This window comes from Macaca mulatta, chromosome 5 (genome assembly GCF_049350105.2).
Source record: "Macaca mulatta isolate MMU2019108-1 chromosome 5, T2T-MMU8v2.0, whole genome shotgun sequence".
NCBI classification, from domain to species: domain Eukaryota; kingdom Metazoa; phylum Chordata; class Mammalia; order Primates; family Cercopithecidae; genus Macaca; species Macaca mulatta.
In genome coordinates this window covers 109,198,136-109,214,368 of record NC_133410.1, presented here as the reverse complement: position 1 = coordinate 109,214,368, position 16,233 = coordinate 109,198,136, and the positions used below count along the sequence as shown (strand labels likewise).

The window sequence follows — 16,233 nt, the reverse complement described above, 5'->3', positions numbered from 1 at the left end:
TTTGTGACATGCAAGCAGCAATTAAAAACCAGGCTAAAATTTTCTGAAAATTTGGCTATGAAAGGGAGTAGAGGAAAAACAGGGTGGTAGCTGAAAGAGGATGTGATTTCTAAAGAAGCTTTTCTTTTGAGCATCTCGCTCTGTCACTCAAGCTGGAGTTCAGTGGGGCGATCACCACTCAATGCAGCCTCAAACCCTGGGCTGAAGGGATCCTCATGCCTCAGCTTCCGGAGTACCTGGCGCACGCCACGTAAGGCTAATTCTTTATTGTTGTTATTATTATTAGTAGTAGTAGTAGTAGTAGAGATGGGGTTCTATCTTGCCAGGCTGGTGTGGAACTCCTGGGCTCAAAGGATCGTCCCGCCTCGGACTCCCAAAGTGCTGGGATTACAGGCGTCAGTCACCGCACCCGGCAAGGCTTTTTTTTTTTTTTTTTTTTTTTTTTCCAATTATTATTTATTATATGAGACCTTACTAATTTTTAAAAATTCTGATGTAAAAGGGAACATAGAAAGTACCCGTAATCCCGTGTCTGCATGTTAAAAGTAGACGCTTGAAGTGCTCCAGAAAACCCATGGCTCCTCCCCATTCAATCTAGATAAGGCCTTGAGTAAAGAGCACCCATGGGGAAGTCACAAGAACCTAGGAAACAAGTCAGAAACCTGTGGACCTGATACTTCCAATCACAGGCAATCTGTTGCTTGCTCTTCAGCTCATCACACCATCCCCTCAAATTACTTCATCTACAAGAAAAGGTTTTAAGATAACGGACCCTGAAAAACTAATGACATTTATACACCCTCTCTGCACAAGAATGTCTTGTAACACATAACCTTGCTTGCATTTTCTGGGGTCCTCAGGGTCCAGCGATCTCGTACAAATCCTCTACCCCACAGCTGACGTCCCTCGGCCCGTGACACAAGGCGCAGGCGCAAGACGCGGCCCGCGGTGGGCGGGGGAGGGGCGGGGCGCGTCGGGCGGCCGCGCCCTCGAAGCTTCCGCCAGGCCCTTCCGGAAATCCAGTATCGTGGGGCGACGGCGTAGAAAGTGCTTCCCGGAGCGCCGAAGAGGTCATCAATCATGTGACGGTGGCTTGAGGAGGAACCTGTCTTTAAAGCTGTCCCTGAAGTGACAACGGAGAGAACCAGGCAACCCAGAAACCCCAGGTAACTGGCGCTACTTTGCCTGGTTTGAGGCCTAGTCCCGGAGGTGGCGCGGGTGGTGAGACTAAACAGAAGGAGAGGGCCCCCTCTTCTTTTGTTTGGGCCTAGCTCTTTGGGGTGGAGGGGCAGGGATGGGGTGGGCTGAGGCAAGGCGTGCCAGCTGAGTACCCGTGGGGGTGTTGGGGCACTCCGACTCCCACTGGGCTCGCTGGGCCAAGCCCTAGAACCGCGGGGGTTTTGCCGGGTTCTGACCAGGGCTGATCTTGCTTATTAAGTTGGGGGTGGGGAGGACGAGGAAGCCAAAGAGGTAAGAGTCACCGGGAGTTTCTCTTCCAGGCGTGGAGATTGATCCTGCGAGAGAAAGGGGTTCATCATGGCGGATGTGAGTGACACCCCCACATAAGAGGAAGGGAGAGTGGGGAATTTGGAGGGGAATACTGAGCGGGGAGAGGTAGAAGATCCTCCCATCCCCACCCATCCCAGTTAATTATTTTCTCTTGTATGTGAAATGGGAGACTAATATGAATGAATTTGCAGGATCCTGAGTTTCTGCCTCGAATGGGGGTGGAGGACACTAAGGTGCTTGAGACTGAGAAAATTATATTCTCCCTCCTCACCAATCCAGCTGGGGTATAAGAGAGGCTCTGTGTATTTACCATTTGAAATTCTGAATGATGGTTCGCTGCTTTTCCTGTCAGAATTTGGTCAGTAGGACATGTACCCAGAATACTTTTTTCCAGTAAGTGGTAACAATATCTTATTAGGTTTATTGTGGCAATTTACGATGATTTCTAACCCATGCCTCTTTAGAAACATAACATGAAATAAAATGAGGGGTGTGTGTGTGTGTGTAGGATGAGAGCAAAAATAAGCCAATAGTCATAACATGAAATAAAATGATCATTCGGGTTTGGAGAATAGTAAGTGTTGGAGGCTCAAAACAACAGATACCTGATTAATCCATGCGAGGTCAAAATTGATACCTCAAGTGTCAGTGAAATTCCTGGGATGAGAGAGTGTAATGAGACAAAATAAGATAATCTTCTGGCCGGTGAGGTGGCTTCGTCTGTAATCTCAGCATTTTGGGATGCCGAGATGGAAGGATCACTTGAGGCTGGGAGTTCAAGATCAGCCTGGGCAACGTAGCAAGACCCCGTTATACAAAAAGAAATTTAAAAACCAGGCGCATTGATAACCCTGTAGTCCCAGCTATGCTGGAAGTGAGGCGGAAGGATTGCTTGAGCCCAGAACTTGGAAGTTGCAGTGAGCCCCAGCTTAGAAAAATAAAATAGTCTTATATTTCTTTAGTCTTAACTGTGTTTAGTGTTAAACACTTGACACACTTCGCCATTTATCTTATATTCTGTAAGTCTGGGCTGGGCGTGGTGGCTCACGTCTGTAATCCCAGCACTGTGGGAAGCCAAGGCGGGTGGATCACCTGAGGTCAGGAGTTCGAGACCAGCCTGGCCTACATGGTGAAACCATATCTCTACTAAAAATACAAAAAAATAAGCTGGGACGTGGTGGTGGGTGCTTATAATGCCAGTTACTCGGAGGTTGAGGCAGGAGAATCGCTTGAACCTGGGAAGCAGAGGTTGCAGTGAGCCGAGATTGCGCCATTGCACTCCAGCCTGGACAGCAAGAGCAAAACTCCCTCTCAAAAACAAAAAAAAAGACTGTTGCCTCACATAGTCATATATAATTTATTTTAGGTCCTTAAACAGAATATTTTAATAATTATGTTATAATAATATGCCTTACACTGTTTCATTATTTGTTGAGTAGGTGAGTTCAACAAATAATGAAACAATGGAAGGCATATTTTTATAATGTGAGACAGCAGTCTTACAGAAGTCATATCACCTTACCCAAGACCATTAAAATGATGGTGGAAAGTCTATCTTTGAACCTGGAAAGGTGTTTATAATGTCTTCTCAAGTGAACACAATAGCAACAGGATATAAAACACTAGTATGAATATTATGATATATTTTTATGGCTAAAATGTATTTGTGTTTCCCATTTCTAGGTATGCTAATCCATGCAACTTCTCAAAAAACTTTAACAGCACTCTTATGATGTAGGTTCTATATTAGCCCTATTCAACAAATAATGAAATAGGCTTAGGGAAAAAAGGTTAGTTAACTTACTCCAAGTTGCATGACTAGTAAACATCCAAATCAGACAGAGAAAGATAAAACACAGCAAGAAAGGTTATGAATGATAACTGAACGTCCCTAAAATTTGGATAGGACAGGATCTAGAAAACAGTGGAAGGCCTATTATTATAACATGATTTTTTAATATTCTCTTTCAGGACCTAAAGCGATTCTTGTATAAAAAGTTACCAAGGTAAGAAATTTTTAATTTGTTACTGAATAAATTCTATATGCCATATGTTAATTTTATGAAGTATTTTGTCTGTGTATTTTCAATGTTTTGAAGTATCTCTGAGATTTCCTTTAATATGAATATTTTTTGCCAGCATCATGTCCTCTGGAAAATTTTCGTCACAACCGCTTTCCTCATTTATGTCAATAAGTTTGCCTTCACTGAGTTCTCTGTGTATCTAGAGGGATAGTGTCAGCATTCCCTTGGTCACCTGTTTCTTCTATAACTCTTTATTTGAAATTCACTTCCAGCATTATTACTTTTCATTTCTTTGCTGTATTTCATCTTTGTCGGCCAGTTTCCTCTTTTTATTATCTCTTTTTCTAAATGTCACATACTTTATCATTGGGAGACAAGGAGGTACAAAACTACATGCTTTGCTATCTCTGCACGAACTGCATAACAGATGCACAGTGACCAACCATCAACATACTTTGAAAGAAATGATGTGGCTGGTTACTGATGACAGTGTGCATCTCTTAGTTGCGTAATTATTTATGTTATGATTTGTAGACTAAAGAATTAGAAAAGTTTATACTACTTTATGCAGTTATTCAGGTATTATGCCATGCAAACTAAAATGTGCATATTGGGACTGTGCAAAATGAGGACTTTCTGTATTTTTCTGTAGTTACCTTAGCATAAAGGGTGCTCAAATTGGAATGCAGAGATACCCCACTACACTGGCGATATGACGAAATAGTTAATAGTGCAGTTAATTCACTTAGAAGTCTTAGTGATTTACAATCCTCTTTTGAGTGTTAGCATCTCTTATTGAAGAAACAGCAAAATTACATTCAATGTTCTTAAGTTATAAACCCACCAGAAAGATACCCATTATTCATCTGGAGATCTAATAAAGCAATAATTGATTCTAATTACATCATCTGTGATTATAAGTATCAGAAATGTTTCAGACAATGGTGATCTCATTTTAACTATTAAGTGTACTCTGAAAGTCATAATAGTGTGTGACACTGGGTATGGTGAAGCTGTCTGTATAAAGGAATTAGAGAATAATACCAGAAGTATTTATTATATTACTGAGTAGTTCTAATGTTGATCAGAAATAGTTGGAAAGTATATGCTTGCTCCTTCTTTGAATTCGGATGTCTTTTATCTTTTAACGAAAGGGGAAATACCAGGTTGTCGTGCTTATCCAAGAAATAAATTCAGTTAAAGGATATTTGTTAAAAGCTTTATGAAAGTCTTTCATAATGGCAGGAAAGGTATTAGTACTGTCAGGTTTTTTTTAAATAATGAAAAAAAGCCAGTTCAACTCATATCATTTACTGAAATTAGGCTTACTGCATCCCAGAACAATAATAATGAAGAAATAATAATGTTTTGAACATTCATGAAGAATAGTAGAATACACTTTGATTTGTTGCTAGATGTATGGGTTTGGATGCAGGCATCCTGCTTCAGAGCCATGGATTCATGCTTTTAACTGTTGAACCTCAGTGCCTCTCAGTAACAAAGTCTGCCAGCTATGGATACTAATGTGTGTTTTTGTGCATTTTTTGAATTCTCTGCAAAATATCGTTCTTGCGTTTGCAATTTAAAATCTGATTGTGACCCAAAGCAGTCTCAGGCTTTAATAATCCCACTTTGTATGTTTTAAAATAATCAAATATTTCATAATTATAAAACTAAATCTGATGACTTTCATTAGTACTGCAACATTTGTTTTTAGAAAAAAATGGTTGTTTTAGTAAGCTTAAGGTTTAGATTTCTTCAGAATATTTCACAAAATTTAATTCATTTCTTCTAAAAGTGTAATATCTCTTCATGAGCCAGTTATTTTTAATTATTAGTAAAATCTATTCATATTACTCTTTGTGCATTGTATGTAGAATTGAAAACAGCTTTTATATTGGGACCTGATTTCTAAAATTATATACTTAAGAGTGTAAGTAATTTTTCTACTTTCTTGAATTCATTTCTCTGTGAAGTCCATCAGAAAGAAAGTCCTTTTATTTTCTTTGGAGCATTAGTTGTATTTAAAGTAATTTCCATGGAAATTTTAAAAAAGAAGCTACCTGTGGTGGCACTAATTTTTCTAAACATTTTTGTGGTCCTCTTTACCTGTTTTTTAAGTTATTTTGGGAGTAGGTAGTACATTCATAAAGTTCAGATTCAGGAGTTCACTGAAGAACATAGAGTGAGTAGCTGCCCATCCTTCCTCTCCAGCCACATGCACAGTTTCCCCTCACAGAGGCACCCACCATTATCTGTAGAGATATTTTATGTACCTATGAGCAGACATGTATATACACATATTTATACACACAGCATACACATATGCCTGCACATTTTGGTACATAATTTATTGCTGCTTGTATACACTGTTCTAAACTGTATTTTTTCACTTAAGAATGTAACTTTGAGAGTAATCTTTCCTGGTACATAGAGAACTTCCTCTTTCTCATGACTGCAGAGTATTCCTTTGTAGGTGTATATCATATCTTACCTTGTCCTTCTTGATGGACAGTTGGGTTTGTAATGCTTTACTGTTTCAAATGATGTTGCTTTTGGTAACTGCACAAAATAATTGGCATATGTACAAATATCTGTAGGATATGTTTTATATAATCTAGTTTTTAACTTAGAAGAATATATTTATTTTATGTATTTATCTGTTTTGGTTTTTGTTTTTTTTTTTTTTTTTGAGACAGAGTCTCGTTCTGTCACCCAGGCTGGAGTGCAGTGGCGCGATCTTGGCTCACTGCAACCCAGGTTCAAATGATTCTCATGCCTCAGTCTCCCAAGTAGCTGGGATTACAGACAAGCACTACCACACCCGGCTAATTTTTGTATTTTTAATTGAGATGGGGTTTCATCATGTTTTCCAGGCTGGTCTCAAACTCCTGACCTCAGGTGATCTGCCCACCTTGGCCTCCCAAAGTGCTAGGATTACAGGCATGAGCCACCGTGCCTGGCCTATGTTATGTATTAATCTTAGAGATATATTTTAATCCATAAATAAGTTTAGGATTGAATGAATAGGAAATCATGCCAATAATAGGATAAAAATAGTATAAAAGTCATTTATAAAGTTATTTTATTCTTATTTTTTGTGTAAGGAAGACAAATGATTTTGTTTGTAACATTTTCCACTCGCATTTAATAACACTTCTCTGACTTAAAAGTTTTTGCAATGGGGTTTTTAAAAATTTAATGTCAGTATTTAAACATAAGGTTAATATACTATTTCTTATTCCTTAGTTAATATATTAAAGTTAACACTTTAAAGTTAACGCAAAGAATAGATAATTCCGGGTTGCAGTAGGGATATTGAACATATCTCTGAGTTGTAGTTTATAGATTCCATAAGATAGTTACAGGACTATAAGTTTTATGTTACAATGAAAGGGTTTTGCATAAATGTTGAAAGTTGAGGAGTGTCACCTTATATTTTTTAACAGTACTTTTGTGCTCTACTGTATGTATTTCTTAATTGCTAATTTCCCAGGGATTCTCACTGATTATTTAGTACTTAAACTTTAGTGATAAATTATGTCATTGTCACTGTGCACAATTGACACCATTGGTATTAGTTAATAAGTGATATTTTCTAATTATGTGCCAGCCAACACTTTATGTGCGTTGTATTAAATTTCACAATATCTAAGTAAGTACAGTTATTCCCATTTTTCAGATAGTTAATCTGAGGCTTATAAAGGTTTCATAACTAGCCCAAGACAGCATAAATAATCAGTGGCAGAGCCTGGACTGGAACCCAGGTCTTTCTAACTTTAGAGCTATAGCTTGACCATTCTGCTTACTACTTCTGTAAGCATGGCTGAAAGCATTGCTGCATGGCCTTCATTCGTTTTGCCCTGTTTCTTCAGCCAGGAACAGTCTTTCCACGTCTTTTCACTTAATACCATAACATCTCAGCTGAGATATTACTGCCTCAGAAAGCCTTCCCTGGTCCACTCTCTGTCTGCATCAACCTCCTGTTTTCTAGGTTCTCATATCACTATGAACTTTTTTTTTTTTTTTTTTTTTTTTTTTTGAGACAGAGTCTTGCTTTGTTGCCCAGGCTGGAGTGCAGTGGCACGATCTCAGCTCACTGCAAGCTCCGCCTCCCGGGTTCATGCCATTCTCCTGCCTCAGCCTCCTGAGTAGCTGGGACTACAGGTGCCCACCACCACGCCGGCTAATTTTTTTTTTTTTTTTTGTATTTTTTAGTAGAGACGGGGTTTCACCGTGTTAGCCAAGATGGTCTCGATCTCCTGACCTCGTGATCTGCCCGCCTCAGCCTCCCAAAGTGTTGGGATTACAGGCGTGAGCCACCGTGCCTGGCCCCTATGAACTTTTTAACAATACTTGCCCCCAATTTTAGTTTTACGTTTGTTCTTGTGAGATTATTGATAACACACTCACTTTTTAGATCGGAAGCCACGTGAAGGCAATGATTGTGCTTATTTCTGTTTTTCATAGTATCAAAGTATTAAGTGCCACAAACACCGGCCATTTAATATTTGCATGAATGAAAAAAGAAGAAGGCTCTTTTTTGTCACTGCAGCCATTGCTGATAATCTTTCATGCTTTTGTAAACCATGGACTGATCATTCATTAGCAGTTTTAATGGAGAGTTAGCTTTGTCTTAGATTCTTATTAATAAACCGCATGAATTTATAAATATTATAAACATTTCTATAATAGACATTGATTCCATTTCTGGGAGAATTTTGGGGTCCTGTGGTTTTTCAGAAAATACATGAGAATTATTATGTCTTTGAGGTGTATAGTTTGAGAAAATGAAATATTTTATATTTTAACTTTTTTTATATTTTAACTATTTTCTTTTTCTAGTGTTGAAGGGCTCCATGCCATTGTTGTATCAGATAGAGATGGAGTACCTGTTATTAAAGGTAAAAGTGAACATTTAAATGCAAATATCTTCTTTGCTTTTGACTAAAAATGCGTGTAATTTACATCTGAGTAGTACAGCAGGCAAACATCTAAAATTCATTTTAGTAAATTTTAGGAGATGGTGGTCTTAGTATTGGCGGAAGTGTTTGCTTTTGTATGTTGAAGGTTGAATTTGAATCTACAGTGTATTATATATCAGGTGTATCATGTTAACATCTAGAGTTTAAGCATGGATTTATCACAGACCCATTTCCCGTTGAAGACATTTACAGTGCAACGTAAACCATTAGTAAATCTAAGTGATGAGAGTGAGCATGTAGGCAGCTAGATAAACACACAGACACCCCTACATTACATACACACACACACACACACTTTATCAAATTGCTAGTTGTTTTAGGATAATACCCATGTATTTGAATCATAAGTAAACATGATGTCACAGAGAGTCAGTATGGATTCAGACAATTTTTTACTATTTTTATTTTATGGTATTATGAGCATGGATGTTCCTAGTTTTTTTGGGACACTGTAATGGCTTTATCAAACATTAAAGATTGGATAATGTTCTGTATATTTTGTGTACAATTTTCCACCTGGAGTTGTCATATATGTCAGATAATTTTAGACTTTAGAAATGAACGGAGGTTTAGAAGTCAACTGATTTAGTTCTTTCATTTTATAAGTGAAGGTAATAAAGTGCAAAGACACTTGGACTTCATTAGCAGTTTCAGTGGAGAGTTAGCTGTGTCTTAGATTCTTATTAATAAACTGCATGAATTTGTAAAGATTATAAACATTTCTATAATAGACATTGATTCCATTTCTGGGAGAATTTTGACAAACACATTATAAGAACATGGAATATCAACAAAGGAGGTCCTGTGGTTTATAATCTTCAAACATTGCAGTCCAAAGTCGGGCGTGAGTCAGTAACAGAACCCATCATCTCCTGATGTGTGGTCCAGTGTGCTTTCTAACTCACTATAAAATGGTCGTTGAATGGTTGTGGACAGATTACTTGCTTTCTCTTAATTCTGTAATGAGGGATTTGAACAAAATAATCTCAGATTTTCCAGTTCTAATGTTCTTCATGAGGATATCTGTGTTAAAGCCTTGAGCCCTGCACTCATTAATACAACAAACTCCATGCAGACCTTTTAATGAGTGAGAGAAACACGAAACAGGTAACTAGCTGCAGATTGCTAATATCTATGAGAGATATTCCTTGCTGTGGGTTTTATAAGAGCAGAAGTTTTGTAACTTTTTTCATTAGTTTATTCTAACCTAGTCCTCAGATAACCAGTTAAATGTGCTTGATTAATCTATGTTTTAAGTTAGATATCAAGAAAAGGTAAACATTTAATTTTCTTTTTAAAATTTAAAAAAATTGTGAGAGTCAGCATTTCTTCTATTGTGATCAGTGAACTTTTGACTGAGCAATTTTTCCTGATTAGTGATGAGACCCCATTAGTGATATGATTTTCAATATTGTGAAACGTAACCTTTGTGCTCAGTTTTAAACAGAGGTTTATGAAAAAGGGCTGTAAATCTCTCTATCGTATCCTCTGCATAATTTTTATTTAAATCACTTATTTTTCTAGTGGCCAATGACAATGCTCCGGAGCATGCTTTGCGACCTGGTTTCTTATCCACTTTTGCCCTGGCAACAGACCAAGGGAGCAAACTTGGACTTTCAAAAAATAAAAGTATCATCTGTTACTATAACACCTACCAGGTAAGTTCATAATTATCAAATGATTTGCTGATTTCAGTTGTCATTTTTGTACCTTTTATATATAAAATAGTTTGTGTTATAGTTCTCAATTTCAGTTTTGAAGAGGATGAAATTGTAAAATTTTAGCCTTCAAATTGGTTGTGTTAAACGGTAGTAATTTTCTTCACATTTTATACCAGGAAATAATTACGATGGAAAAGTAATTAAGTGACTTAATAAAGTACATGTTATCCTAAAAAGTGTACGTCAGGTCACTGTTATCTCCAGTAGATGGTGCCCTTAGCTAAACAACTGTGATTTCTCAGATGACACACTTTTTTTGTTGTAGTAACAGATAAAAAAAACTTTCCTTGAAAGTTTATTAAATTTGCTCTTGCTACTAATTCCTTCATTTTTTGGAAACATATATATGTAATAAATGAGGTTATTATTTGTGGGAAAGAAGTTAGTTTTTACATGTCTCTTGATCTCAAGCTATATTTTCTTAAGACTGAATTAATTCCTTGTGCTTTAGAGCTATGTTTCCTAATCAATTGATGTTAAGTTACTCTTTTTTTTTTTTTTTTTCTTCCGAGACAGAATCTGCCTGTGTCGCCCCATGCTGGAGTGCAGTGACATGATCTCATCTCACTGCAACTTCCGCCTCTCAGGTTCAAGAGATTCTCAAGCCTCAGCCTCCCAAGTAGCTGGGATTACAGGCATGTGCTACCAGGCCTGGCCAATTTTTGTATTTTTAGTAGAGATGGGCTATCACCATGTTGGCCAGGCTGGTCTTGAACTCCTGGCCTCAAGTGATCCCATCCACTTCAGCCTCCCAAAGTGCTAGGATTACAGACGTGAGCCACCATGCCAGGCCCATCTTTTATTTTAAAAGTTACATATTTTAATGTGTATTAGGTAAAACATAACCAAACCATCTGACCTTTAATTTCAAATAAGGATTAGGTTGAAACTAAGTTTTTTTTTTTGAAGGTAGTTAATTTAAAGTTATTTTAAATTTAATTTAAATTACTGTAATACACAAGAGCCAGAAAATATCGTGAAGATAAACCTACCTGAATGACTGAGAACTACTGTATTTATCCATTTAATTATCAACTACTTATTAAGTCCTTATGATGTAATTGACATTCTGCTGGGCTTTAGAGATAAAAAAATGAAGACATGGTTTCACCTTAAAAACTTTCCAGGCTCAATGGTATTAATGTCTCTAAGAGATCATCACTAATTATGGAAATATTCACTGAAATAGAAAGTTCGTTTCTATTTCATAATGTAATACTATGATGTTGGACTAAAACATTAATCATTTTAAAGGTTTTGAAAGATTAAGACATTTCAGTTTAGTTATACTACCTTTTCACAATGCAACATATTATTTGGCTCTTATTTTCTTTTTAGGTGGTTCAGTTTAATCGTTTACCTTTGGTGGTGAGTTTCATAGCCAGCAGCAGTGCCAATACAGGTGTGTTTAATTACCTTAAATATCACTTTTAATCCTTAATTTAAAAAAATTAACTTAATTACCATACCTTAATTTAAGAGGAATAGTAGATTTAGAGCCAAAAATCTTGAACTTGTGGCCCAGTTTCACTGTCTTTTTTCCATGTCTTGGGAAGTGATTTCTCTGAATCCTAGTTTCCATATCTGTATAATGGAGATAATATATGCTTTCTCCATCTTACAATGTTATTTTCTAGTTCAAATGAGACCGTATGGGTAAGTGATTTTTTTTTTTTTTTTTTTGGAGACAGGAAAATTAAATATTATCTTGAGTGCTACATCTTGCTCCCATTACAGCAGTTTAAGAAAACAAGGTGAAAATAACCCTACAAAATGCATTAAAATGATTGATGAATTATAGACCAATCTATTAAATTAGAATTTTTAAAATTTTACCTAATGGGGAAAATGAATGTGATTGAGAATTTAAAGAGCCTGAATAAGACGAACGTAGTCTCATTCTTCTTGAGAACTGAAGAATTTGAGAACAAATGCTAGGAAGCTGTATCCTTTATAGAGGATAGTAAAATTCCATTGTATCCAATACTTCCACCGAATATTTATGTGTAAAATAATGACTATTCACTTGGTTGTAATTTTTTTACTTCATTTTATATAAAGTAGGATTTTTATTAAAAGGTCTGTCTCCTTTAGATTTGATTGCTGTTGAGAATTGTAATGTATTTTTTTTCTGTTTGATATTTCTCCAAGCTGAGCAAATTCTTCTAGCTATGTCACTGAAGCCTGTTCTTAGATACCTTATCTTTAGAATGAGAGGTTTAGATTTGATGATCTATTAGATCTCTTCCATTTTGAAACATTTTAGAAATCTGTAAAATACTATATGTAAAAGCACTTTCTGAATTATATAGGATAGTAATGGTGTTTAGATTTTAAGTATATTTATGAAATATACTAAATCTCAATTTTGGTACATGACCTATCACATACCAAGTCACCAGTTGTTGTAAATTATGATAATGTACAGAACAATATTTTAGTACTTGGACCCTTTCCTTGAGAGTCCAGATGCTTTTTATGTTCTATAAGACAGAGAAAGATCTTTATTTGTTTGAACATAAAACAGGCTCTGTTTGAGGTAGGTAGCCTTTCACTCTAGTAAACTAAGGAGAAGCTAGATATGCTGATTTCTAGATGTTTATCTCCCAGGTTCATCAATGAACTCCAGTGTGTTTTATACTCTACCATTTATTTTTAAAATATGTTTTCATTTGAAATATTTATTTATGTCTTAGCTTTGTTGAATTTATAAAAATAAATTTCTGATTTCCTTTGTTCAGTATAGAAGCTATCTACCTATCTTTTGATGTAATCCATTAAAATTTGCTCGGAGACAAAAGTATGCCTGATTTAGTAAAAATTATATGTATTTTTTCTGAGTCAATGCAAATTTTGAAACAGTAAGGTATAAATTAAGATTTTCGTTCTAGAACTCTAACAAATTATAGTGCATATAATTTATTCTGTATTTCCTAATATATAAGTATTTTTCACTCATTTACTTCAGTAATAGATGCTGAAAATAAACTTATTAATGACTACAGAGTTTTTGGTTACTTTATTTAGGGTTATAGTACAGGTTGAACATCCCTCATCCAAAAATCTGAAATCCAAAACATTCTAAAGTCTGAAATTTTCTGAGCACCAATATGGCATTCAAAGAAAATGCTCACTGGAGCATTTCATATTTGAGATTTTTGGATTAGGGATGCTCAACTAGTAAGTATTGTACAAATATTCCAAAATTCAAAACACTTCTGGTACCCGGCATTTTGGATTGGGGATATTCAACCTGTATTTTGTTTCAGTCATGGGAAATAAACTATGTTCTGATTTACTTTTGGTAACTATGTATTTTGGGCTTGAGGAAATTTGAATTTCAGACTTTGAGGAACATTTTTCTAACATGTAATTTTCTTAATCTCTTTATTTTAGGACTAATTGTCAGCCTAGAAAAGGAACTTGCTCCATTATTTGAAGAATTGAGACAAGTTGTGGAAGTTTCTTAATCTGACAGTGGTTTCAGTGTGTACCTTATCTTCATTATAATAACACACTATCAATCCAGCAATCTTTAGACTACAATAATACTTTTATCCATGTGCTCAAGAAAGGGCCACTTTTTCCAACTTATACTAAAGAGCTAGCATATAGATGTTAATTTATGGATAGATCAGTTGCTATATTTTCTGGTGTAGCGTCTTTCTTATTTAGTGTGATCTAGGGATACCACAGAAATGGTTCAGTCTATCACAGCTCCCATGGAGTTAGTCTGGTCGCCAGATATGGATGAGAGATTCTGTTCAGTGGATCAGAATCAAACTGGTACATCGATCCACTTGAGCCGTTGAGTGCTCCCAATTGTACAATATGCCCAGGCTTGCAGAATGAAGCCAACTTTTTATTGTGAATAATAATAAGGACATATTTTTCTTCAGATTATGTTTTATTTCTTTGCATTGAGTGAGGAACATAAAATGGCTTGATAAAAGTAATAAAATCAGTACAATCACTAACTTTACTTTGTACATATTATTTTGCAGTATAGATGAATATTACTAATCAGTTTGATTATTCTCAGAGGGTGCTGCTCTTTAATGAAAATGAAAATTATAGCTAATGGTTTTTCCTCAAACTCTGCTTTCTGTAACCAATCACTGTTTTAATGTTTGTGTGTTCTTTATAAAATTTAAATACAATTCGTTATTCTGTTTTCAATGTTAGTATGTATGTAAACATGATAGTATAGCCATTTTTTTCATACGTGAGTAAAAATAAAATAGTATTTTTAAAAATATAGTTTGAGCACTATATAGGTCCTGTTTTTGTTCAGACTTTTTCCAAAAATCTAAACTTAATTACTCTTTCAGCCACATGAATAAATAATGAGTGTTTCTTGTAGGTATTGGTTTGGAGGTTGTTTTATGGTAGTATAAACTGTTAATTGGAAAAGAAACCTCAGGTTGCAGTCAGCCGAGATTGCGCCACTGCACCCTAGTCTGGGCAACAGAGACTCCGTCTCAAAAACAAAACAGAAAAGAAACCAAGAAACCTCAGGCATGAAGCTAATTTAATCTCCATGAAAGAGGTACTACAGTTCTAGAATATGCCCTTTATGTTCAGGAATGCAGTCTATCATTCAGAGTTGTTAATTTCTTTCTAGTTTCTTTGACAATCAATTTTTCCCTGGAACAGTTCAGTACATGTGCATTGAGCACCTGTGTGCCAGTCAGCAGAGCTATCACATTGCACAATTCTAAGAAGCACCATTCATGTCACATCATATTTCTATGCTCTGGGAGTTGCTTTTCACATAGAATATGTGTGATTGTTATCCCTAAAATTGTGCAGTGAGGCAATTGGCTAGGTGCTGTGCTGCTTTTTCTTTTTTTTTTTTTTTTTTTTTTTTTAGAGACATAGAGTCTTGCCATGGCCATGTTGCCCAGTCTGGAGTGCAGTGGTGGCATGATCTTGCCGCACTGTAACCTCTGCCTCCTGGGTTCAAGCTGTTCTCATGGCTCATTCTCTCTTGTAGCTGGGATTACAGTCTTACACCATCGTGCTTGGCAAATTTTTATATTTTCAGTAGAGACAGGAGTTCACCATGTTGGCCAGGCTGGTCTTGAACTCCTGACCTCAAGTGATCCGCCTGCTTTGGCCTCCCAAAATGCTAGTATTACACATGTGAGCCACAGCACCAGGCCATGTGCTACTTTTTCTTCCTTCCATCCTTCCGCCCTCCTTCCAGTGTAAATATGAGATTAATTTGTGATACTGTCCTTTAAAGAACTTAGAGGTCAGTAAAGGAAGCAGGTATAGAAAGTGCTATGATAAAGCTATACATAGGATGGTATAGAACCACAGACTAGAGGCACCTAAAATGGACAAGAAAATAGCCTTTACAAATAAAATAGAAGCAAGAGATATAATGCTTTACTTGCAAAAAAACTATAAATACAGTCATGTACCATATAATGATGTTTCAGTTAATGAAAGACCACATACGAGGGTGGTCAGAACAGCAGGCTATACCATATAGCCTAGGTGTGTAGTAGTAGGCTATACCATCTGAGGTTCCTGTCAGTACAGTATGATGTCCATATAATGATGAAATCACCTAACAAAGCATGTCTCGAAATGTATCCACATTGTTAAGCAACACATGACTGTAGTTAATTGTTACAATTGAAATATTAGATGTACTTATTAAAATCCAGAATTCCCATTATCTGGATTATTATTTAATAATGTTCAGGAAATTTTGCCAGTGCAATGGTGCATTAAACAATGTCTTTTAGAAATGAGGTGGCCAGATTTCTATTTGCAGGTAATAATTGTATATCGAAAACTAGAAAAAGAAATGATTATAAATGGAGCTACTTAACCTTTACATGTTGAATGCTGCCACTGTTAAAATTTCTGAGGGGGTATAATAGAGAAACTATCCCATAGTTCATCTGGAAAAATAAGTAGGTGAAAATAGCTAAGAAGTTTTTGAAAGGGTAATATAAACCTAGATTAACTATTTTTGAA

The 16,233-nt window shown here is 36.1% G+C and overlaps 2 protein-coding genes across 3 annotated transcripts in view; one reads left to right on the top strand and one right to left on the bottom strand.

Moving 5' to 3' along the window:
- Nucleotides 1-1,082, bottom strand: part of LOC144340815 (uncharacterized) — a 33,044-nt gene extending 31,962 nt beyond the window's left edge. For both annotated transcript variants that reach the window (XM_078002026.1, XM_078002027.1), the window contains exon 1: nt 834-1,082. In XM_078002026.1, the coding sequence (XP_077858152.1) occupies nt 834-1,082 (249 nt within the window). The remainder of the gene's footprint in view (nt 1-833) is intronic.
- On the top strand, nt 984-15,078 carry LAMTOR3 (late endosomal/lysosomal adaptor, MAPK and MTOR activator 3). Its single transcript, NM_001257535.1, is given in 7 exon segments — nt 984-1,166; nt 1,500-1,545; nt 3,481-3,515; nt 8,379-8,437; nt 10,043-10,176; nt 11,578-11,641; nt 13,636-15,078. Coding segments are annotated over 6 exon segments (375 nt in total). The 5' UTR covers nt 984-1,166; nt 1,500-1,536; the 3' UTR covers nt 13,710-15,078.
- The last annotated feature ends 1,155 nt before the right edge of the window (nt 15,079-16,233 follow it).